At 49.5% G+C, this 24297-nt stretch overlaps 2 protein-coding genes and 1 pseudogene across 3 annotated transcripts; 2 read left to right on the forward strand and 1 right to left on the reverse strand.

The window, feature by feature from the left end:
* The first annotated feature begins 1113 nt into the window (after positions 1 to 1113).
* On the forward strand, positions 1114 to 17068 carry IFI35 (interferon induced protein 35). Of its 2 annotated transcripts, none has more exons than XM_088829139.1 (7): positions 1114 to 1290; positions 15316 to 15414; positions 15671 to 15818; positions 15890 to 15996; positions 16098 to 16284; positions 16380 to 16486; positions 16606 to 17068. In XM_088829139.1, the coding sequence occupies exons 1-7, from the start codon at positions 1285 to 1287 to the stop codon at positions 16843 to 16845; spliced, it is 894 nt and encodes a 297-aa protein (XP_088685265.1). In that variant the 5' UTR covers positions 1114 to 1284; the 3' UTR covers positions 16846 to 17068. The 2 variants fall into 2 exon arrangements, with proteins under 2 accessions (XP_088685265.1, XP_055263926.1); XM_055407951.2 differs by having other exon boundaries at positions 1119 to 1290; positions 16710 to 17068.
* Positions 2106 to 4776, forward strand: LOC148774747 (uncharacterized; annotated as a pseudogene).
* Positions 17069 to 17211: 143 nt separating the features above from the next.
* On the reverse strand, positions 17212 to 24021 carry VAT1 (vesicle amine transport 1). Its single transcript, XM_055407950.2, has 6 exons — positions 23538 to 24021; positions 20443 to 20650; positions 19879 to 20049; positions 19686 to 19775; positions 18904 to 19145; positions 17212 to 18741 (listed from the first exon to the last, which is right to left on the reverse strand). The coding sequence occupies exons 1-6, from the start codon at positions 23949 to 23951 to the stop codon at positions 18658 to 18660; spliced, it is 1209 nt and encodes a 402-aa protein (XP_055263925.2). The 5' UTR covers positions 23952 to 24021; the 3' UTR covers positions 17212 to 18657.
* Between the last annotated feature and the right edge of the window lie 276 nt (positions 24022 to 24297).

Here is a 24297-nt window from a genome sequence, read left to right on the forward strand (position 1 = left end):
GGGTTTAGGCTCTTACTTGGCACCACTGTACTGCAGAAAAGGCAATTTGGCCCTTTTATCTGACATTTCATCTCTCACTGGGTGCTTAACTGTGACCAGGTTTTACTGATGAAATAGTCTGTCTAGACAAGCCGGTTCTAAGCTACTAAATGGACTGGGATTCAAATGGGCCTAATTGCCAAGCCTCACACTTGGCATACTTACATGAGGGCTATAGAGAGATTGAGAAAGGGGCCCAAAATGGTGGGAAACCCTGGATTGGGTGAAAATAGAAGACATCCTGCAGTATTTATATGCATTTGAATCACCCTTGAGTGCTGGATGGCTCATGAAATTCTCCATGCAAGAATACAGGTGGGGACCCATTCCCTTCAGGGGATCTTCCCAACCCAAGGATCAAACCCGGGTCTCCTGCATTGTAGGCAGATTCTTCACCATCTGAGCCACCAGGGAAGCCCTGGATGTCTCTAATAAGTGTTAACAGCTTGCCTACTCGAGAGTCACAAATAGAACTAAAATATAAACTCTTCCCTTGGCAGCAAAAATTCAAGTACTTGGATATTTGTATCACTTCTAGGAGAAGGAAATGGCAACCCACTCCAGTACTCTTGCCTGGAAAATCCCATGGGCAGAGGAGCCTGGTAGGTTCCTCCATGGGGTCGCAAACAGCTGGACACGACTGAGCGACTTCACTCACTTTAGTGAGACTTTTGGCAAGTTTAGAATCTCATCTGTAAAATGGAAAAAATAAAACCAACTTTGAGGGGTCATCTTGAAGGTTAATTCATGAAAAGCAGAATTGGACCTGTAACAGCTCTCAAATGCTGGCTATTACCACAGTTTGGCGAACTTGGGGCTTATATTTATCATGTTTGCAATTATCAACATCTGCATGTTCTAGGTAACATTCTAACCTATTAACAAAGCAGACACAATTCTAGAATATTCAGGCCTGCACTGGGATTGCTATGCTGGAAGGAGTGGCTGATTTGGGCCAGTATTCAGTTTGTACTTGCTTATGGGACAACTTCCTGGAGGCCTCATAGCTGGGGGAAGTCGACTTTGAAGACCAGGAAGCCACCAAGGGGTGGAGTGTGGGAGGGGCAGGGACTTCAATGAAACAAAAGCGAAAGCAAACAGCCTGCATAAGAAAGAAGTGTCTTCCAGGCTCCGGTGGACGAGACCAAAGCTCCTCAAAGTGCAAGCAAGATTTTAGTTACTGGGGACTCTGCCAATGTGTGCCCAGCTCTGAAGGTTCACCTCTTGCCAACCGGATCCCAGACTATGTCGGTGAGGAGGAGGGTCTTGGGGGTGGGGAGAAACAGGAGAGCCCCTTTGGGCCAGGAATCTACCGGTTTCTTGGAGTCTAGCAAGCAAGCCTCTTCCTTCCCATCTCTTAGACCTGCAGAAGGTCCGGGGAGAGACCGGCTGGGGTGACATCTCTAGGGTGTTGGTCCTCTAACTGCCTCAGAGACAGTTCTAAAACTGCACCTCAGGAGATCTTGAATTCCTTGTGTGGATGTGCATTTTTCTGGAGAAAGAATCTATCATTTTCATTATATACTCAAAAGGGTTCTGTGATCCCTAAAAATTCAGGAATTGCTCACACATTTATCTCCTGAGATCTTCCTCAAAAAATTCCTCCCTTCCTTACATTTCTGTTTCAGCTTAACCTAGGACTCTCTTCAGGATGAGGGGAAGAAGTGATCCTCTTCTGAGACCTAACCCCCACCCCCATGTGCTGTGGTCCCCCCTTTCCCAACCCATGAATGCCCCTGCTCATGGTCAACTAAGCCCTCTGCTGGCTGGTCCTCTGTTTCAGCCTGTCCAACTTTGATTACCAGTGCCTGGTCCATGGGGTCACTAAGAGTCGGACACAACTGAGCGACTTCACTTTCACTTTTCACTTTCATGCACTGGAGAAGGAAATGGCAACCCACTCCAGTGTTCTTGCCTGGAGAATCCCAGGGACAGGGGAGCCTGGTGGGCTGCCATCTATGGGGTCCCACAGAGTCGGACTGAAGCGACTTGGCGGCAGCAGCAGCCTGGCATGCAGTAGGCACTCAGTAAACACCTGTTGAAAGAATGAATCTCATCTAAATTTGTCAGCCTTTCTCTCCCTCATACTACCCCATCTGTTACACAGATCTCTTGCTTGGAAATATTTCATCTGCCTCTCAAATGTAGGAAGAAAGACCATAGACTTTAGAGCCAACCTGACTGGTTTCAGAACCTGGTTCCTCCAATTGTGTGGCCCTGGGCAAGTTACTAGCCTCTCTAATGCTTATAATCTAAGTCCTATAAGAATACCTATCTGCAAGAATTAAACTAAATAATCCCTAAAATACACAGTGAACACTGAGCACTCCGCTTGGCATATACTAAGTGCTCAATACCTGCTCATTATTATTAACATCACCAACCTTTTCAGAACCCCAGTTCCCCAGGACGATCTTGATTCACCCCCACCTCATTCCTACCACTGCTAAAACTGCTTTCTCTCTTTTTTAAATTATTTTATTTATTTTTGACTGTGCTGGGTCTTTCGTTATTCTAAGCAGACTCTCTCTAGTTGCGGTGAGTTGGGGGCTACTCTCTAGTTGCGGGATGCCAACTTCTCATTGCAGTGGCTTCTCTTGTTGCAGAACACCGGCTCTAGGTGTGTGGGCTCAGCAGTTGTGGCTTCTGGGCTCTAGAGCACAGGCCAAATAGTTGTGGCTTAGTTGCTCTGAGGTATGTGGGATCTTGCCAGATCAAGGATCGAACCTGAGTCCCCTACATTGGCAAGTGGATTCTTTTCTTTTTTAAAAAAAATCTTTATTTTAAATTGGAGTATAATTGCTTTACAGTATTGTATTGGTTTCTATCATATATCAATATGAATCAGCCATAAGTATATGTATGTCCCCTTCCTCTTGAACTGCCCTCAAATCTGCCACACTATGCCATCCCTCTATGTTGTCACAGAGCACTGGATTTGAGCTCCCCACGTCATACAGCCAATTTCCACTGGCTATCAAATTTTGCATATGGTAATGTATATATTTCAATGCTACTCTCTCAATTCATCCCAGGCAGGCGAATTCTTAACTACTGGACCACCAAGGAAGTCCTAAAACTGCTCTCTTAGAGGGACTTTCCTCTTAAACAGGAAATAAGGAAGGTGGTTTCGGGAAACTGTAATTTTGAAAAATCACCCTAAGAGCAGGAGGAAGCCATAGCAGTGGGAAGATGATGCACTTTGGCACAAATTACAGTCAATTAGGGATCCTTTCTCAGATTCAAGTTAGAAGTGAGAGTTCAGATAAGAGAGACTACCACTGCTGCTTTGAACACCTCAGAAAGGGGGAATGATTTCATCAGGACTGGAAAAAAAGAGCTTCAGTCAGTCAATTCAGTCGCTCAGTTGTACCCAGCTCTTTGTGACCCCATGGACTGCAGCATGCCAGGCTTCCCTTTCCATCACCAACTCCTGGAGCTTGCTCAAACTCATGTCCATCGAGTCGATGATGCCATCCAACCATCTTATCCTCTGTATAGTAAGAAGAGCTTACTAGGAGTCAAAGAAAATAATATGAAATCCAGGAGTAGGGCGCCCTCTACTAAATGCAAAGTTCACTCTGATGAAAAGTCCAAGTATCGCTCTCAAGATAAAAGGGCCACCAAGGAGTCAAGCAAGAAGAATCATTTGTTGTTTAGTCGCTGAGCAGTGTCTGACTCTTTGAGACCTCATAGACCCTGGACCACAGCATGCCAGTCTTCCCTGTCCTTCACTATCTCCTGGAGTTTGCTCAAACTCATGTCTATTGAGTTGGTGATGCCATCCAACCATCTCATCCTCTGTCACCTGCTTCTCCTCCTGCCTTCAATCTTTCCCAGCATCAGGGTCTTTTCCAGTGTGTCAGTTCTTCACATCAGATGGCCAAAGTATTGGAGCTTCAGCTTTAGCATCAGTCCTTCCAGTGAATATTCAGGGTTGATTTCCTTTAGGATTCATTGTTTTTATCGCCTTGCTGTCCAAGGGACTCACAAGAGTCTTCTTCAACACCACAATTTGAAAGCATCAGTTCTTTGGCCCTCAGCTTTCTTTATGGTCCAACTCTCACATACGTACATGATTACTGGAAAAACCATAGCTTTGACTATATGGACCTTTGTTGGCAAAGTGATGTCTCTGCAGAGATAAAAGTCAAAAGAAGCACAGCACTTCCAGTGGTAGCAGCAGCTTCAGGTCTTGGACCAGTTCTGCCTCAGTCTGGGCTCCAGCATCAGCACAGGCTCCATTAGTGACTCTAGCTCATCTTTAGCATCCAGCTGCTCAGGAAGTTCCAGCATGTTCCCCAGCTCCAGTTCCAGCAGCTCCTCTGGCTCTCCAAGTCCTTCTTGGCACAGACGTGACAACAGGTGGCGTTCACACTCCAAGTGTAAACCAGCCGAAAGAGATGAAAAGGAAAGGAAAAGAACCCTTCCCCTAAACCCACCAAAGAACACATGGGGAAGCTCACCAGGAATGTGATCAAGGATCACATTATGAAGATATTCTCCACCTCTGGAAAAATTAAAATGATTGACATACGCCTGTAGAAATCATCCACCTCCATCTGTCTAAAGGCTATGCCTATGCATGGGTTTGAGAATCCACATGAGGCTGAGAAGGCGCTGAAGCTCATGGACAGAGAATAAATTGATGACCAGGACATCACAGCTACTGCTTCACTGGCCCCTTGGCCTTGGCCAACCCCCAGGCAATCCCCGCCCCCGGCCCCTGAAGAATGATGCTACTGCCTCCCATATAGCACAGGTCCAAAGATGAGGAGAAAGTTACGTTCCCCTTGACAGACACAGGTCCCTGGTACTCCTGCGATCCCATTTTCCCGGGGCTGCCGCCACTACAGGAGCCTCTCCAGTTCCGACTCCTCCCGATAATTAGGGCCACTGAAGCTCTACCCCATCCAATTCACTTCTGTCACTTTTGTACCCAAAGGAGGATTGGTAGGAAAGAAATCCCTCCTCAGGGGCAGACTTGGAAGGTGAAGGGAGCAGTTGAGATGTTCCCTGGGCAGCAGAGTTCTGGCTGTAGAGTGTTGTGGGGTTGGTTTGGTTGGCGTCTTGTTTGTAAAGATGCCCTCCTGTTTTCTAGCTAGAAAGCTTCCACGTTTCTACAGCCTGAGAGTCAGTTTTGTGGCAAAACCAGCAGAGATGAGCAGGGGGCTTCTAGTGATGAGTCAACCCCAGCCTGGGAGCACGTTTCCCCATTCTACAGGTGACTTGGAGGGCTGTGGAGTCCCACAGGAAAGGACATGCTTTTACACAATGGGCATTCCTGTTAGCTTGGCCCTGCTCCCCTGCCTGAGTCCTCTCTGACCTCTAGGGTAAGATTCCCCCAGTTATCTACCCAAATGATTCCTTTAGACGTGTGCGTGCACATGCACACACACACACCCACATCTCCCTCTCTTTCTGAAATTGGTAAGTTGAGAGCCAGGTGTGCCAGGTCACCACAGAACCCCCACTGTGTTGGTATTCGTGGTGGTCCTGCAGGTTACCTTGGCAATGTGTACATGGCTTTTCTGGCTTAATTGTACAGTCAGCACTATAAGTTTTCTGTTTTGAGTTTTGTAACTTTGTAGCATTTTAGATACTGTTGTGTTTGTTGAGTAGAGTAAAAGAATTGTGTTGAATAAACCTAGAATTAGAGTTCCAAAAAAAAAAAAAATCACTCTAAATTTGTTGCTGAGAGACAACCTCTATTAATGACACTGTGATGTCCAGCTTCCCAGAATTTGTTTTCATTTCTATACTTTCATATCTTCATGAATTAAAACATTTAAAATCAACAGACTAGGAAGAATATAGGCAATTTTATATTTTGCTTTTTGGTTTATTGTGAGCATTTATCCATGTTAAGTGTTCCTCATTACTATGTGTTTTAATCGCTATGTAATATTTTATATGGGCTTTCCAGGTGGCTCAGAATCCACTTGCCAATGCAGAAGATGTAGGAGATGCCAGTTCAGTCCCTGGGTCAGGAAGATGCCCTGGAGGAGGAAATGGCAACCCACTCCAGTGTTGCTACATAGCCTACATGGCAGGCTACAGGCCATGGGATCACAAACAGTCAGACAAACTAAGCACATAGCACCTAATATTTATATTGAACTGTTTCTCTCCTGTTGGCCATGTAGATTTCTTTCTTTTTTTTTTTTCCTGTTGTAAACAAGGCTACAATAATCATCCTTATATGTGTGCTGACCATTTCCTTATGATAAGCAGGACTGGGTTTTTGGGGGGTTTTTTTTGCTCAATCTCAGAGGTCATTATCACGCCTCCTGCCAGAAGGCCTGTTAGCAGCACTGTGCCCAGCCCAGACTCTTCCTCCTTAAACGTGTTGTTCTTCATGCCTGCTCTCCCTCTGGTTTCACTAGCCTCTCTTCTGCATTCTGCTTGGCTGGTTCTTCCTTCTTCCCGATCTCTTAGTGTTGGATGCCCCAGAAATCAGCACTTGGACCCCTTCTTGTTGATCTCATTTAGTTTGTGACTTTAAATATCTCTGCATGGATAATTCTTATGTTTATACTCATGGCCTATATCAGTGGTAAAGAATCTGCCTGCCAATGCAGGAGATGCAGGCTTGATCCCTGGGTTGGGAAGATCTCCTGGAGAAGGAAATGACTGGTGGCTCAGATGGTAAAGAATCTGTCTGCAATGCAGGAGACCTGGGTTTCATCCTTGGGTCGGGAAGATCCCCTAGAGAAGGGAATAGCACCCCACTCCAGTATTCTTGAGTGGAGAATCCCATGGACAGAAGAGCCTGGCAGGCTATAGTCCGTGGGGTTGCAAAGAGTCAGACACGACTGAGCAACTAACACTTTCACTTTCCAATATTCTTGCCTGGAAAATCCCAAGGACAGAGGAGCCTGCTGGGCTACAGTGCATTGGGTCGCAAGGGGTCAGACATGACTGAGCACAAATACACACACACACACACACATATGGCTCATCCCCTAGAATGTAAAAGCTCCACAGTGACTCTGTTTGGTTCACTACTGTATCCTCAGAGCCTATAGTTGGGTCCGGCACAAAGTAGATGTCTTATAGTTGTATGAGTGAATGTGGAAGCAAATGAGGGAGGGGACTTCCCCGTAGCCCTGTTTTTCTTTTGCCTGTTTTATTTCTCTTCTTCCTTTGTGTCTCTGACACTGTCTAATTCTGGCCCCGGCCCTGTCCTAACTGTGCCCTCTTTTTCCTCTCAGCATTCCTCTGCATGAGTGCACACTAAGTTGCTTCAGTCATGTCCAACTCTTTGCAACCCTATGGACTGTAGCCCACCAGGATCCTCTGCCCATGGGATTCTCCAGGCAAGAATACTGGAGTGGGTTGCCATTTCCTCCTCCAGGGGATCTTCCCGAGCAAGGGATCAAACCTGCGTCTCCTGTGACTCCTGCATTGGCAGGTGGTTTCTTTACCCCGAGGGCCACCTGAGAATCCTCCGCGTTCCTTTATCTTTCCTGAAAACTGACTAGGTATCTTCAAAGATTTTTTCCTTTTGCTATGCTGCACAGTATATAGAATCTTAGTTCCCTGACCAGGGATCAAACCCCCGCCTTCTCCAGTGGAAGCATGAATTCTTAACCACTGGACCACCAGGGAAGTCCCAAAGATCACTCATTCTGTCTCTGGATGAGTTCTTCCACCTTCTTGGCTTCTATCATTAGCACATACTGCTCTAACCCAGAGTCCTATCCACCAAGTCCTGTTCCTGACACCATGTGTCTTCAATAGACTTGGGTTTGACTCACTTTTGCCCACTAGGGGTCTTTTTTGTTATTTTTGGACCCACTGCATGGCTTGCACTAGAACATAACCAGATGAAAGGGAAACATATTGGCAAGCCACTCCAGTACTATTGCCTAGAAAATCCCATGGATGGAGGAGTCTGGTAGGCTGTAGTCCATGGGGTCGCTAAGGGTCGGACATGACTGAGCAACTTCACTTTCACTTTTTACTTTCACACATTGGAAAAGGAAATGGCAACCCACTCCAGTGTTCTTGCCTGGAGAATCCCAGGGACAGGGGAGCCTGGTGGGCTTCCGTCTATGGGGTCACACAGAGTCGGACACAACTGAAGTGACTTAGCAGCAGCAGCATGGTGCAGAGCAGACAATCTATATCAGGGGTTCTCAACCTCCGGGATCTAATGCTTGATGATGTGAGGTGGAGCCGATGTAATAATAATAGAAATAGTGTTAGTCATTCAGTTGTGTCTCACTCTTTGCAACCACATGGACTGTAGCCCGTCAGGCTCCTCTGTCCATGGGATTCTCCAGGCAGGACTACTGGAATGGGTTGCCATGCCCACCTTCAGGAAGATCTTCCCAACCCAGGGATTGAATCTGGGTCTCCTGCATTGCAGGCAGATTCTTTACTGTCTGAGCCACCAGGGAAGCCCCAATAGAAATAAAGTGCATAATAAATATAATGCGCTTGAACTGTCCCCAAACCATCCCCCTCCTCACGGAAGAAAAATTGTCTTCCGTGAAACTGGTTCCTGGTGCCAAAAATGTTGGGGACCACTGGCTTAGAGGACCTCAGTCCCCTGACCAGGGATTGAACCAGGTCATGACAGTGAAAGCCCAGAATCTTAACCATTAGACCACCAGTAAACTTCCTCTATTATTTAACCTTAACGGATCTCAGGTTCCTCAACTATCAAATGGGGATTATTAAATACAAAGCATTTAGCAGCACTCATCAGATGCCAGAAACTACTTTTACAAATAAAATTATACATAGGTAGAAATTGGTATTTCCATTTTATAGATGAAACCAAGGCACAGAGAGTTAAACAACTTGCCCATTGTCTTGCAGTAGTAAGAAGAGCTGGATGTAAGTCCTGGAGGTTTGGCCCCAGAATTTATATTCTTAATTGTCATGTTACACTGCCTGCCAATACTGCTATGATGAACACAGATAGCATGAGATTTTATCGTAGGGGTGGTCAGGTTCTAAACTTCACAAATAAGGAGGAGAATGCATTTGTTGTTGTTATTGTTCAGTTCCTAAGTCTTGTCTGATTCTGCAACCCTATGGACTGCAGGCCTCCAGGTCCATCACTGTCTCCCGGAGTTTGCCCAAGTTTACGTCCACTGAATCAGTGATACTGCCCAACCATCTCATCCTCCGCCTCCCTCTCCTCCTTCTCCCCTTCAATTCTTCCCAGCATCAGGGTCTTTTCCAGTGAGTTGGCTGTTCACATCAGGGGGCCAAAATATTGGAGATTCAGCTTCAGCATTCTGAAGAATGCTTGCATGTAGTCAAATGAACCTCAGATCATTAACTCACTCCTAAACATCCAGAGTTCCAAAGAACAGCAAGGAGAGATAAGAAAGCCTTCCTCAGTGATCAATGCAAAGAAATAGAGGAAAACAACAGAATAGGAAAAACAAGAGATCTTTTCAAGAAAATTAGAGATATCAAGGGAACATTTCATGCAAAGATGGGCTCGATAAAGGACAGAAATGGTATGGATCTAACAGAAGCAGAAGATATTAAGAAGAGGTGGCAAGAATACACAGAAGAACTGTACAAAAAAGATCTTCACGATGAAGATAATCACGATGGCGTGATCACTCACCTGGAACCAGACATCTTGGAATGTGAAGTCAAGTGGGCCTTAGAGAGCATCACGACGAACAAAGCTAGTGGAGGTGATGGAATTCCAATTGAGCTCTTTCAAATCCTGAAAGATGATGCTGTGAAAGTGCTGCACTCAATATGCCAGCAAATTTGGAAAACTCAGCAATGGCCACAGGACTGGAAAAGGTCAGTCTTCATTCCAATCCCAAAGAAAGGCAATGCCAAAGAATGCTCAAACTACCGCACAATTGCACTCATTTCACACGCTAGTAAAGTCATGCTCAAAATTCTCCAAGCTAGGCTTCAGCAATATGTGAATCGTGAACTTCCAGATGTTCAAGCAGGTTTTAGAAAAGGCAGAGGCACCAGAGATCAAATTGCCAACATCCGCTGGATTATGGAGAAAGCAAGAGAGTTCCAGAAAAACATCTATTTCTGCTTCATTGACTATGCCAAGGCCTTTGACTGTGTGGATCACAATAAACTGTGGAAAATTCTGAAAGAGATGGGAATACCAGACCACCTGACCTGCCTCTTGAGAAACCTGTATGCAGGTCAGGAAGCAACAGTTAGAACTGGACATGGAACAACAGACTGGTTCCAAATAGGAAAGGGAGTACGTCAAGGTTGTATATTGTCACCCTGCTTATTTAATTTGTATGCAGAGTACATCATGAAGAACGCTGGGCTGGAAGAAGCACAAGCTGGAATCAAGATTGCCGGGAGAAATATCAATAACCTCAGATATGCAGATGACACCACCCTTATGGCAGAAAGTGAAGAGGAACTCAAAGGCCTCTTGATGAAAGTGAAAGAGGAGAGTGAAAAGGTTGGCTTGAAGCTCAACATTCAGAAAACGAAGATCATGGCATCTGGTCCCATCACTTCTTGGGAAATAGATGGGGAAACAGTGGAAACCGTGTCAGACTTTATTTTTTTGAGCTCCAAAATCACTGAGGATGCTGATTGCAGCCATGAAATTAAAAGACGCTTACTCCTTGGAAGGAAAGTTATGACCAGCCTAGATAGCATATTAAAGAGCAGGGACATTACCTTGCCAACCAAGGTCCGTCTAGTCAAGGCTATAGTTTTTCCCGTGGTCATGTATGGATGTGAGAGTTGGACTGTGAGGAAGGCTGATCGCCGAAGAATTGATGCTTTTGAACTGTGGTGCTGGAGAAGACTCTTGAGAGTCCCTTGGACTGCACGGAGATCCAACCAGTCCATTCTAGAGGAGATCAATCCTGGGTGTTCATTGGAATGACTTATGCTAAAGCTGAAGCTCCAATACTTTGGCCACCTCATGCGACGAGTTGACTCACTGGAAAAGACTCTGATGCTGGGAGCGATTGGGGGTAGGAGGAGAAGGGGAAGACAGAGAATGAGGTGTCTGGATGGCATCACCAACTCGATGGACATGAGTTTGAGTAAACTCCGGGAGCTAGTGATGGACAGGGAGGCCTGGCGTGCTGTGATTCATGGGGTCGCTAAGAGTCGGACACGACTGAGTGACTGAACTGAACTGAACTGAAAACATCCAGAATTTACAGTCTCAATGAGCTCAATGTAAAATGGATAGCAGTTGTTTTTTTTTTTTCAGTTGAGCACCTGACGGATATTGACTTCTACTTAGGAACCAAGTTGTAATGTTAAGAAAATAAATAGCATGTATAGCTGAATTCAATTGCAAGTTGCTCAGTCGTGTCCAACTCTTTGCAACCCCATGGACTATACAGTCCATGGAATTCTCCAGGCCAGAATACTGGAGTGGGTAGCCTTTCCCTTCTCCAGAAGATCTTCCCAACCCAGGAACTGAACCAGGGTCTCCTGCATTGCAGGTAGATTCTTTACCAACTGAGCTATCAGGGAAGTCCTAAATTCAAGTAAATCACTATAATCAGCCTGTGTTGTCCTTGAAAAGTCTGAAGTTTTAGCTGGGAATTGGAGATAGGAAGCAGTTTTGTGATACTTAAATGGGATGGATTCCAACTGTGCCTGGCATTTAGCAGGTCCCCAATAACTAAGGCTCTCTTCCTTCGCCTGTTGGGCCAATTACATTATACCAAACCCTTGAACACCCAGGTCTGCAACCTCAGCACTGTCTCTCCAGTCTGTTGTCTCCTTAATATGACATCCAGAGTCTGGGGGCTTTTCCTCAAGGGACATATTCACCTGCACGTGTTCCTTGTGCCCACCGCCAGAGGCTCAGGTCAGCTCCCATCACATCTGTGAGAATTAGAGCTGCAGAGTCTGGGTTTGTTTCCTCATTCCACAGTTCCTGCTGCTCCAGTCCATCCTGCCATCACTGTCATACAGAATTTTTTTTTTTAGTATAGTTAATTTACAATGTTGTGTTAGCTTCAGGTGTATAACAAAGTAATTCACTTACACATACATACATATTCTTTTTCAGAGTCTTCTCTATTACAGGTTATTATAAGATATTGAATAGAGTTCCCTGTGTGATATAAGAGGTCCTTGTTTATCTATTTTCTTCATAGTAATGTGCATCTGCTAATCCTAAACTCCTAATTTATCTCTCCCTCACCCCTTTTCTCTTTTGGTAACTGTAAGTTTTTTCTTTATGTCTGTCTTCACTTTGTCAAAAATTCATTTGTATCTTTTTTTTTCAGATTCCACATATAAGTGAAATTATATGATATTTGTCTTTCTCATCTGATTTATGTCATTTAGTGTGATCATCTCTAGATCCGTCCATGTTGCTGCAAAATGGCGTTACTTCATTCTTTTTATGACTGAGTAATACTTCATTCGGAGAAGGCAATGGCAAGCCACTCCAGTACTCTTGCCTAGAAAATCCCATGGATGGAGGAGCCTGGTAGGCTGCAGTCCGTGGGGTCACTAAGGGTCGGACACGACTGAGCGACTTCACTTTCACTTTTCACTTTCACACATTGGAGAAGGAAATGGCAGCCCACTCCAGTGTTCTTGCCTGGAGAATCCCATGGACGAGGGAGCCTGGTGGGCTTCCGTCTATGGAGTCACACAGAGTCGGACACGACTGAAGTGACTTAGCAGCAGCAGCAGCAATACTTCATTGTGTGTATAAAACATCTTTATCCATTTGTCTATTGGTGGACACTTAACTTGCTTCCATGTTGTGGTTACTGTAAATAGTGCTCCTATGAACGTTAGAGGCTGCATGTGTCAGTGAAAACTCTACAAATTAGAGTTTTCATCTTTTCTGGATGTATGTCCAGAAACAACATTGCTGGATGATATGGGTACCTCTATTTTTAGTTGTTTATTTTTTGGCGGCATCAGGGTCAGTTCTTAGTTGCAGCATGTGGGGTCTGCCTTGCATCATGAGAATCATTCATTGAGGCACATGGACTCCAGTTGTGGCGAAAGGGCTCAGTAGTTGCGGCAAATGGGCTTAGTTCCTCAACCAGGGATCAACCCCACATCCCCTGCCACTGGACCACTGGAAGTCCCTATTTTTAGATTTTTTCAAGGAATCTGCATACTGTTTTCCATATTGGTTGCACCAATTTACATTCCCTGCAACAATGCAGGAGGGTTCTCTTTTCTCCACACCCTCTCCAGCATTTCTTATTCATAGACTTTTTCATGATGGCCATTCTGACCTGGTCTGAGGTCATTTGGTAACTTACAGTTACCAAAATTTTGATTTGCATTTTTCTAATAATTAGTGATGCTGAGCATTTTTTTTCATGTGCCTCCTGGCCATCTGTATGTCTTCTTCAGAGAAATGCTTATATAGGTCTTCTGCCCATTTTTTGATGGGCAAATTGAGCTCTTTTAAACACTGTATCCATCACCTCACTCCCCATTTCAGAAATCTTCACTAGTTCTCCATTTCCCTGCTGATAAACTCCCCTGCTTGAATATTTTTTAAAATTGTATTTATGAAGTTTTTAACAATAAATAAATTTACTTATTTAAACCTATGTATTGAATAGCCTTGCCAATTACTAGGTTTTCAAACAATATGTATAATTAGATCAAGATTTAAAGCAGAAGTAAAAAGAGGATAGGTTAAGGACTGAATCCAATTCAAGAATGCATTTTATTTGTCATATTTCTTTAAAGTCAAGCCACCTTTTTCAAATATAAAAATCCAGGTTTCTGATTTCCCTTAGAAATGGGAAGATACAGGATACTGAAACCACGTTCCATGTGAAGAAAACTAGGCTAGAGCCAAGATGGGGTTGCCACTCTAGTGGGGACGTGCTGTCTCCAGGATGTCAGAGTCCCCACCTCTCCACATGATACTACACGGGCTCCCCTGACTCATGGATATTATCTCGCTGCCCCTGAGAATCACTGATTATTTCTCACTACTCATTACCCAGCATTATTTGACCAAGCCCTAGGTTTCATCTGCTTAAAACAGAGTGAACTCACCCTAACTGATTCAGCACCCTCTGTAATATGCTTCCGGTATGTCGTTCACTTCATTCGTTTGTTCACTTCATTCATTCACTCAACACACAATTTACTGAATGCCTGTTTTGTGCTGGGGACACAGAGATGGCCAGGACAGAGTCCCGTCCTCCCTAGTGAGCTCACACTTCCCTGAGCTGACCTTATTTATCAGGCTTCCAACCGCAGGGTGAGCGATCCATCCCACAAACAAAGGTGCATTTATTCCCATCCCTGGTGTCATTCGCCTGGCCATTTGTCAGTTCTCGCTCTCTCTCTGGACCTGCCCCAAATCACGCCCAGTCTGAAAGGCTGCTTGGCACAGTGGAAAGGGTGGCAGTCATGGGACAGGCTGGGAGATCTTGGGTAAATTACTCCTCTATTCTGACTTTGATTTCTTCACTGTAAAGCACAGATTAAGAGTCTGGAGTCAGACTGCCTAGGGCCAGATGACTGTGGGCAAGTCATTTGATCTCTCTGAACTACAGTTTCCTCCTCTGCAAAATAAGGGCAAGAGTGTATTTATTTCATAAGGTTGTTGCAAGATGTCAGTATATAATTCATATAAAGGGCGGGCTTAGCACAGTGCCTGATATACAGTAAGTGCCTAATAAATGTTAGCTGATAGTCTTATCTTACAACTCTAAGCCCCTATTCCTCCTCTAGGTCTCCCTAACTGTGTTAACCCATACAGGATGGTCCCTCCTCCAAATTCCTGCTGTCCTCCACCATCAACTGTGTGATTGTGAACTGTCTTGAGTACCATTTTATACAGGCCTGAGGGCTGGACCTTTGTCTTCCACTGCCCTGTGTTATGCCCAGTCCCTCACAGCAGGAGCTCAATCGATGTTTTCTGTTTTGGACTGTGCTGGGTCTTTGCTTGTGTTGCACACAGGCTCAATGGTTGTGGTGCGTGGGCTTAGTTTCTTGGCGGCATGTGGTTCTCAGTTCCCAGACCAGGGGTCAAGCCCAAGTCCCCTGCATTGGAAGGTGGATTCTCAACCACCAGACTCACCAGGAAATCCCTTGATCAGCGTTTGTTAAACTCTAGGGCTCCAGGAATGACCCAGCCATGGCTGCTGCAAAGGCTCCTGCCCTTCAGAGCAGCCGAGATGAGGGCATTCAAGCTGGGCCAGGACGAGCCCAGGCCAGGGTAAATGGGTTGGGTTGTTCTCAGGCTGAGCATCAGCCCTGCTCTTGGAGAGTCCTAAAGAGTGCGGCGCCCTTCCCCTGGCTCATTCATTCTCTGGTTGTTCCCCTCTGCTCCAAAAGGCTCTCCAGGCCCTTCAGGAGGAACAGGCCAGACTAAAGATGAGGCTGCAGGAGCTGCAGGAGCTGCAGAGGAATCTCAGGGACTGCCCCCAAGATAAGGTAAGCTTCGAGGGGGTGTGGCCTGGTAGAGAAAGTTGGGGAAGTCTCAATTTCACTCCTGGCTCTGCCATTTCCTTGCTGTGTGACCTTATCCACTTATTCACTTATTGCACTTCTTCATCCAGCTCTCGTTTCAAGATTAATCCCTGGCATTCAGCATCAGTCACATATAATTGAGGGTGCTTCTCTCTGGGAGGGAGTCGGGGGCTCTCCCCAACCCTGAAGTCTGAATCACCCTCTCCTCCCCCACCCGCAGGTCCCATTCCCTGTGCCCGAATCACCCCTGGTGTTCCGAGGACACTTACAGGACGGCAAGGCGATGGCCAAGTCTGTGGTTTCCCATGTGCGGATTTGTTACCCTCTGCCTGGAGGCTCTGCTCTGGTGACCTTTGATGACGCCAATGGTGAGCTCCAGGAAACCCTGGGGGGGGAGGCTGGGAGGCTTCCTAGGACCAACCCTGTTTCCCTTCCCCAGTGGCCAAGCAGGTGCTGCAGCAAAAGGAGCATCAGATCAATGTGGAAGGGTTCCGGCTGAGGGTTCAAGTCCAGCCCCTGGAGCTACCTGTGCTGACCACCATCCAGGTGACAGAGTGGCAGGGCCCTGGGACCTGCAGGGGGCCCCATGCACGGGGCACAAGGGCGTTGGGCTGTGCCTGGGACCACTTCCTCCTGTCTTTCCCCAGGTATCCAGCCAGATGAATGACCAGAGAGTGCTGGTCAGTGGGTTTCCTGCCGAGCTCAATCTAAGTGAGGAAGAGCTGCTGGACAAGCTGGAGATCTTCTTTGGCAAGACCAAGAATGGAGGTGGTGACGTGGAGACGAGGGAACTGCTGCAAGGGGGTGTCATGCTGGGCTTTACTGAGGATGGAGGTAAGGGCCTTGCTGGTGAGATGAGAGCAGGGGCATCAAGCCACGGGAGGGGAGAGCCCTGGATGCTGAAGGTCTCCTGCTCCCTGTCCCTGCAGTGGCCCAGCACCTGTGCCAGATGGGCCAGTTCACGGTGCCACTGGGTAAGCAGCAGTCCTGTCTGAGAGTCTCTCCCTATATGAGCGGGAAGATCCAGAAGGCTGAGGTAAGTGGGAAGGTGAAGATGGGGACTGGGTGAGGCCACTTTCTGCACGCCAGAAACTTGCCCAAGGAGGCATCACAGCCCCCAAACCCTACTGACCGATCCGCTTCCCACCTCTCCAGGCCTCCTGCTCCCTCCCATGGTCCCAGGGTCACCACCTGCCCAGACCTCTGCCCCCCAAGCCCAACCCGCACGAGCCTTTGCCGTCTCCCGGCTCCCTTTCCAGGTCAGGCCCCAGCCTGTGCCCCGGTCGGTGCTGGTGCTTGGCATTCCCGATGTCCTGGGCGGCCCGGAGCTACAAGACATCCTGGAGATCCACTTCCAGAAACCCTCCCGTGGAGGCGGGGAGGTGGAAGCTGTGACAGTCGTGCCCACGGGACAGCGGGGCCTGGCAGTCTTTACTTCCAAGTCAGGCTAGGGGCCCGCCCTACTCATGAAGCCGACCCCTCTGCCAAGGCTCTTAAACCAGGTTGGGGCTGGAGGCATGTACAGGAGAAAGTGATGATGCTGATCAACGGAGGGAGGGATTAGGAGCCGTGAAATGCTGCCCGAGAACAGTAAAAGTGCCCGCATGGCGTGATCCTCTTCCTCATTTCACTTCGTGAAAGGAAACTTGATCCGGGCATGGAAGGAGGCTGGGGGAGGGGGAAACCCCAGCCTTCCGCTAGCTGTGCTGGCCTTCCACAAGTGCACCTTCCCCTTCACTATCAGAGGCAGGATCCAGGACGCAGGGTTTGGCGTTTTATTGACACAAACACAGAGGCAGCTTCGGTAATGGGGTGGGTACACAGAAGCGAAAACTATCGCACTTCACATGTTATTTGGCCTCATTCAGATGATGAAGAGGCTGAGCCCCTCCCCCTCACCTCCCATTGGCAATGGCTCGGGCAATAACCCTCCCTCATCCCAGATCCCAGGGCAGAGGGACCGCCTGTACCCCTGCCCCAGGAAGTCCCCACTTTGGTTCCAGTGGCCCAGGTCCTAAACCACCCCACTTTGAACCCCTATTCCATCTCCTTACCCACGTAAACAAAGTCTGGGGCTGACTGAAAAGCTGCCTCCCTGCTCTGAGGAGGCAGTGGGCCTCCCTTGACGACAGGGGGAATGTGCTTTGATTTTTACGTTGGTCCCAAAACAAGACACAGATGGCATCGTCTCAGAGCTCTGGCTGGTAAATGCCACACTTGGCTGCAAGGCTGGCAAAGCTCCCCCGCCTCTTTCTCCTCCACCACCACAGAGAAATGACGGCCCCGGAGACAGGACACGGCCCAGGCCCCAGGAGGCTAGGGGCTGGCCTCCCACCCACTGGCACACACACAGATTTTTGGCAGTGTTGTGGGACTGGGGAGCAGCAAAACCCCAGCTCCAGCAGAACAAGGAAGGCACTGGGGAGGACAGGGGAGAGGAGGTGTGAGGCAGGGACCCCCACATACACAAGCAAGGTTTCCATTGCTAAGGCACTGAGAACAAATCCAGAGAACTCAGTGAAGAGCTGAGGGGGTTCCACATCCCTCCCACAGAGGGGGGCAGGTCTGACTCCCACCCCAGTTGGAAGAGGCACCTCTGGTTAAGAGTGGCAGAACACCTGGAGGTGGGAGAAGCCTGATTGTGCTCGAGAAGTTGGCGACAGGACGAGGCCTTGCGACAAGGGGGGCGCTGGCTGGCCCGGGTTGAAGGGACACTAGGGCAACACAGGGACGTGCTGGATTCACATAGATTGGCCCCATATCCTGAGCTGACATTTCGATTCTTTGGGGAGGTGTGGGGCAGGGGCATGGCAGGTGATAAGGGGTAGGCGGAAGCACACAAAACAAGACGGGAAGGGACTGGCTAACCTTAATCTTGGCACAAAAGCAGCACAGTGGGCCTGGGGAAAGGGTGGGGGCAGGAAGCAGCTGGCCTCCCTCTGACCCTCCCTGTCCCCTTGGCAGGGCCCAGACATCCAAGTGGTCACTTCCCAACCTCTTCAGAGGGCAGGAAGGCGGGAGGGGGAAGCCCTGACTAAAGAGAAAGAACAGGGCAGGGGAGAGGTCATCACCACGGGGAACTTGAGGGGAGAGAGGGCAACGCGTGGTGACGGAGGATGAACCGAACAGTGAGGGTCTGGTGGCCAACAGCACATGGCTTCCTAACTTCTCTCTTTCCCGGGCCCCGAGGGTTGCCTAGCCCCCGGCCTAGTTCTCCTTCTCTGGCCCAGGAACCAGGAGGACTTTGCCCACGTTCTTCTTCTCCTGCATCTGCCTCATGGCATCCGCCACCTGGAGAGAAAACAAGATTCTGCTCTCAGCGCCATCCGGCTCCTCTAAGAGCCGGCCTAAAGGGGTCAGCTCTCCTCCTCCTCCCTGGACTCCTCCTCTGGGGACCCCCAAGCCTTCCTGGGTGTCCTGCCCAGGCCCTCCCTGCAGGGCCACCACACTCACCTTCTCAAAGGGCCACACGGAGTCAATACGGGGCTTGATGTGGCCCTGGTTGTATAGAGCGAGGAGGCGGGTCACCACATTGCTGAGCAGCTCCACCTCGCCCTCCAAGTAGCCCAAGTGGAAGCCACACACGGCTCGGTTGGCCGGCAGCAGCTGCAGAGCCGTCACGCTGAACTGATTCCACCACGAGCGCGCCAGGGCCATCAGGTTCCGCTTGGGGCCCGTCAACAAGTTGGCCATTCCTGAGGCATAAAGAGACACAGCCTGTGAATCCAGGGGCCAGGCACATCCCCACGTGTCTGGATTCATGCTCATCTGCCCGCTGCAGGCCCTTTACAATTATCCATGCTGGCACCAGGAGTGACAGGAGAACCTTCTACCACCAGCTGGCTACCTAGCCCAACCAACTCAAAGATTGCTCTGAGTTTTACTTATTTATTTTGGGTGTGAAGTAGTTTTTTAATGAAAATACAGATGGCCCAAGAAGCCTGGGAACTAGGACAGAGGAAAGCAAACAGGTTGATATTGTATCAGGAATAATCCCCAAACAAGAACACAGAACACCAAATTTGCTATGACTCATGAAAGAGAAGGACAGTAGGTACACTCAGGAGGCAGCAACCTGAATGCAACAACCAGGACCATCCTAACAGCAATGCTTTCTCAGAGCACCGGAATCTCCACACCTTCTGCCTTCAAAAGCCCCGGGGCCCTAATATCCCACCCCTCAGACCCACAGTGCTTCCCCAAACTCCCCCTTCATCTCTGGCCCACTCACTTACCATAAGTGACTACTTTGCCCATGGGTTTGAGGAGGTTGTAGCCCTTGGCAGTATCTGACCCACCCAGAGGGTCCATGACAATGTCCACACCTGTCACAGAGTAGGGGGCCCAAGTCCAGCATTAGAAGCCACAGATCGGAGGCACCCCCCTCCCCAGTCCCATGCTACCTGAGCCCTTCCCATTCCCTGAGACCTTTGGGGGAGATCTTCTTGATCTCATCCACGTAGTCGGTCGTGTGGTAGTCGATAGGGTGTGTGACTCCGTTCTCCTTCAGCACCTCGTGCTTGCTGGCTGAGGCCGTTCCGAACACGGTTACGTTCTCCACTGTCTGGCACAGCTGCAAGGCAGCCATACCCACACCCCCTAAAGCAAGACACTTTCATAAGGAGGGGATATGGGGTCGCTGAGCCACTACACCCCATTCCCCTCTCAAGGATCCAGCCCACCATTTTGCCTAGGTTCATCTTGAGGCTTTCTTCCATCATCCCATGCCTAATTTCCAAGACTGACAACTGGGGGAAGGGTGACTGGCAAGGAGGGGGTGCCGGGTGGGGGCACGTTTGCTATGGATAGCACACCAGGTTGGACTTGGTGTCTGAATGTTACCATGGCAACAACACTGCAGAGGCTTCTGGGCACCATAGGCCGAGGCAGCCAGGGTTGCCATGACAACAGTCCAGACATGCAGCAAGGAAGGGGCCTGTAAGGAAATCTGGGTGGGATAAGGGAAATGGATAAACGGAGGGTGCCTGTCACCTGCAGCCATGTGTACCAAGACGCTGTGGCCAGGCCGTAGGTTGCCAAAGTCGAAGAGAACCATGTAGGCTGTGATATAATTGACCAGCAAGGCAGCAGCTTCTTCAAAAGTCATGGTCTCAGGCATCAGGAATGTGTGGGCCGAAGGCACAGTCACCTCCTCCTGCCACATGCCTGACCGGATCAACACCATCACTCGGTCCCCTACCTTGAAGAATGGAAAAAGAGACTGAATCACTTTGCTGTGTACCAGAAACTAACACAACATTGTACATTGACTATACTTAAAGAAAAAATTAAAAAGAGCATCATTCATTCAGTGATTCATTCATCTGCTAGTAATTTACGACATGCCACTGTGCACAGGCCCTCTTCCTGGCAATGAAGTAATAGTACAAGCAGCAGCAAGGCGCAGGGTAATGGTTATAATAATAATAGTAATAATATCATCAAAAACAATAACTATATCTTTATTGACTGCTTGTCAAGGGTCAGGGCCTATTGTAATCACTATATATAAACACTCAAAACTCATGTCAGCTCCCTGAGGAAGATACTAGGCTTATCTCCACTTACAAATCTTGCACTTTACTATTGTGTAAGAAGCATACAGTTAGGGCAGCATGAAATACTGGTGAAGATATCAAACTGCTCTGGCTACAAAAAAACAAAAATGGCTCCACTGTTTGCTGACAGTATGATCTCGGGCAAATAAACATTATCTGACCTTTTTGAGCCCCAGGTTTCCTATCTGTCAAACAGAGCAGTTAATGAGGATTAAGTGGCAAAAAAAATATCATTCAGTGATTTTTTAGCCTAATATCTGACACACAGTTAAAGAACTTCGTAATGTTAGCTAATAATCATGACGACAATGATGACAATACCAGAAGCAAGGAGGGGCAGTCACCAATCTTAAAACTAAAGGAATAGGGCAGTATGTGCTAAGGGCCATATGGAAGCGCAGGTAAAGGTCTCTGAGTAGCACCCAGGGCTCAGAAAGAACTTTCACCCAGTGACTGGGGAAAGGGGCAGTGGACAAGGAGAGCCACCCACACCATCCCACCTATCAGGAAAAGACATTGCTCTTCCCCTAGGCCCTCAGCCAATGGCACAAGGGCCTTCTAGCAGGAGGGAAAGGGAGCAAAGAAAACAGGATCTTCCCCTCCAGTTTAACAACCAGGGTCAAGGGGAGGACAGGGGAAAGGGGGCAGTCTGTGGAGGAAAGCCTCTCATGGTTCTCTGAAGAGCGTGGAGAGGGAGGTGTGGGTGCTGTTCCAGGGCAATCTGAGTCTGTCTTGGATCCTGCCAGGAATGATGGGAATTCGGCATAGTAACCAGACTTGGGATCCATGGGGTAGGGGGGATGGGACACCCACAGATACCCTTTTTTTTATGTCCTCAAGCCCCCACACTCCACTGAGGAGGAGTACTGAGGGTAGACTAGCGTCTTTCTTCACAAGCACTCGCCTGATGAGGTCTGGGGAACGGCCTCCCCAGGACTCAGGACTAGCGGACTCAGAAATAACCATCGAGAGCTGGAAAAAGTGTACTGGTCAATCTAGGTGGTGGCCAGTCCCAGATTTGGTCCAGAACAAGATCCACTCACTAAGGTTAATGTTCATCCCTCGGCCCAGGACCCCTCCCCAGCTCAGATATCAGAAGCGAGGAAGGGCTCTCCCCTCAGAATTCAGTCTCTTACTTCAGATTCTTACCCTGGACAGGATATCCTGTATTTTCAAAGCGGAAAATGTGGGGAGAAGGGGTTAGGTAGTTGGCCTTGAGCAGTAACATGAACTAAAACTTCCCCCCTTAAAAAAAAAAATTCCTCTTAGCACCTTCTCAGAGTAGGATTAGTTAGAAGTCAGGGGAAAGGGTGGGGTGGAAGCTGAATCCAGGGAGAAGCCCTTTAAAGAGGAAGGCGATGTATGCTTGTACAATAAATCCAAAATTTGCAGCTCTGGGATCTGGGGCCGGTAGGTCTGCAAGATGAAGCCTGCCTTTGGTGAGCCTCTCCAGCAGGGGCCTGATTTGAAAAGAAAACCCCTCAACAAACGACGTGCAAAGGCCTTACGACCCCAGGTCTCTCAAACACTTGATCATTTGGATCTATTCGGTGTCTGGGGTTTTGGCCAAGATGAATGATAAAAACAGGAGACACAGACCGGCAGAGCTGGGCGAACCTGCTCACGGCGCCACACCCCCTCCCCTTCCCCGGTCCAAATGGGCACCGGCCCGGTTTCTGAAGCGAAGGTCCCCTCCGAGGAAGGCAGAGGTGGGTTCTGCCCCAAGTTCCCAGGGGCGGCGCCCCTGGGGTCGTGGTCCGCTTGGCTGAGTCACGGGAGGAGGAGATATTGCAGTCACGGGAGACAGAGAGCCTGAGACAAAGATCCAGACACCCAGTCTCGCCTCCCGCGCCCCCAAAGCAGTCCCCACTCCTACCCCTACCCCCACGATCAGTGGAAGGCCGGTGTGCGGGGAAGCGGGTGGCGGACTCCCTCTCCTCCATGATGGGCGTGCCTGTCTCCCTGGCCGGGCTCTGGGAGGGGCCGCCTCACACCCCCACAGACCACGGGGCAGCATGTGACTAGCGTTCTGGCACGGCCCCGAGCCCCCGCCCAACTCCGACTACAGAGCTCTTCAAGCTTCCTCGGCAGGGGTGGGGGGAAAGCCCCCCGCCATCAGTCAGAGTCACAGACGACAATTACCCGTGGAGAGTTCAGGGGGCAGGGGTACCGAATAGGTTTCATGGGTGGTGGGAGGTGGGGGGGGCGGCCAGGAAGCTCACTGAGCGCATGCGCATAGGCTCCTTATTGTTTTCCCACCCACCCAGCACCACCGCCGCTTCTGGGCGGCGGCCACGATTGAAATGTTTAGGGAGCGGGCAAGGGCTCCATCTCAACCCCCATTCCCCAATATAAGTCCAGTTCTCCAGGAGCCTCAGAGCACAATCCTCTGCTCTTCCGAGCCCGTCTACCCGGGTTCGTGCCAGTTTCCCCCAGCTCTGCCACACCCCCGGCGCCCGCCCACTCGTGCCCCACTGCCCGGTAGCCTGCGCAGCCTCTCCCCGCCCTGCCCCGCACTGGCCCGCTCACCTTGCGGTCGTTTACGCCCTCGCCCACAGCGATCACCACGCCCGCGCCCTCCATGCCGGGAGTGACAGGCAGCGGCGGGAGCCGATCATACAGCCCCTGCCGGGCCATAAGGTCAGCGAAGTTGAGCCCACAGGCCTTGACGCGCAGCGTCAGCTGGCCGGTCCCCGGGGCTGGGGGCGCGGCCGGCCGCGTCTGCAGCTTCACCTTGTCGTAGCCGCCGAAGCCGGTGAGCACCAAACAGCGCAGCAGCGGCGGCGGCGGCGAAGGGGCGGCGGACCCCTCGGAGGCCGCAGACGGCTGAGCGTCGCCGGCTGCCTCCGCCTTCGGGGGCTGCGAAGAGGCATCTTCTCCAGCCCCTGCCTCGGCCGCCGCCACCGCGGTGGCCGCCTCGGCTACCTCTCTCTCGGCGGACATGGCTGAGACTCCCGACGTGGGCGCACAGCTGGACGGAGAGTGCACCGCTGGGGAAGGCGGGGCGCGTCAGGACTAGCAGAGGCTGCGGACTCTGAGCGGGCGGGGCGGGGCGCCGAGTCGGGGGCGGGGCCTGGTGCGCCGACTTAAAGGGCCAGGGCCACCCGGCAGGTGCGGCGGGAGCGCGAGAAGGGGAGAGGAGCTTATGGGTACGGACTCACGCGAGGTCACTCTTGGGATCAGGAAGACCGCGAGCTAATTTATGTATTCATGACAAATACGTTTTAAAATATATTGAGGGACAGTCTGAAAGACGATCCCAAAACCTGAGCTTACGTCAGATGTGGGG

This window comes from Moschus berezovskii, chromosome 20, assembly GCF_049115385.1.
Source record: "Moschus berezovskii isolate FMDL1 chromosome 20, NW_MosBer_1.0, whole genome shotgun sequence".
Classification (NCBI taxonomy): domain Eukaryota; kingdom Metazoa; phylum Chordata; class Mammalia; order Artiodactyla; family Moschidae; genus Moschus; species Moschus berezovskii.

Bases quoted from the DNA above. Each gene is read 5' to 3' on its own strand.
- VAT1 (XM_055407950.2), bottom strand. From the start codon at position 23,951: ATGTCCGCCGAGAGAGAGGTAGCCGAGGCGGCCACCGCGGTGGCGGCG. The intron at 20,651-23,537 runs GTGAGCGGGCCA...CCATTCTTCAAG, and splicing joins AGGGCGTAAACGACCGCAAG to GTAGGGGACCGAGTGATGGT. The intron at 20,050-20,442 runs GTGACAGGCACC...GTCTTGCTTTAG, and splicing joins CTTGGTACACATGGCTGCAG to GGGGTGTGGGTATGGCTGCC.
- IFI35 (XM_088829139.1), top strand. The intron at 15,819-15,889 runs GTGAGCTCCAGG...TCCCTTCCCCAG, and splicing joins GACCTTTGATGACGCCAATG to TGGCCAAGCAGGTGCTGCAG. The intron at 15,997-16,097 runs GTGACAGAGTGG...GTCTTTCCCCAG, and splicing joins CTGTGCTGACCACCATCCAG to GTATCCAGCCAGATGAATGA.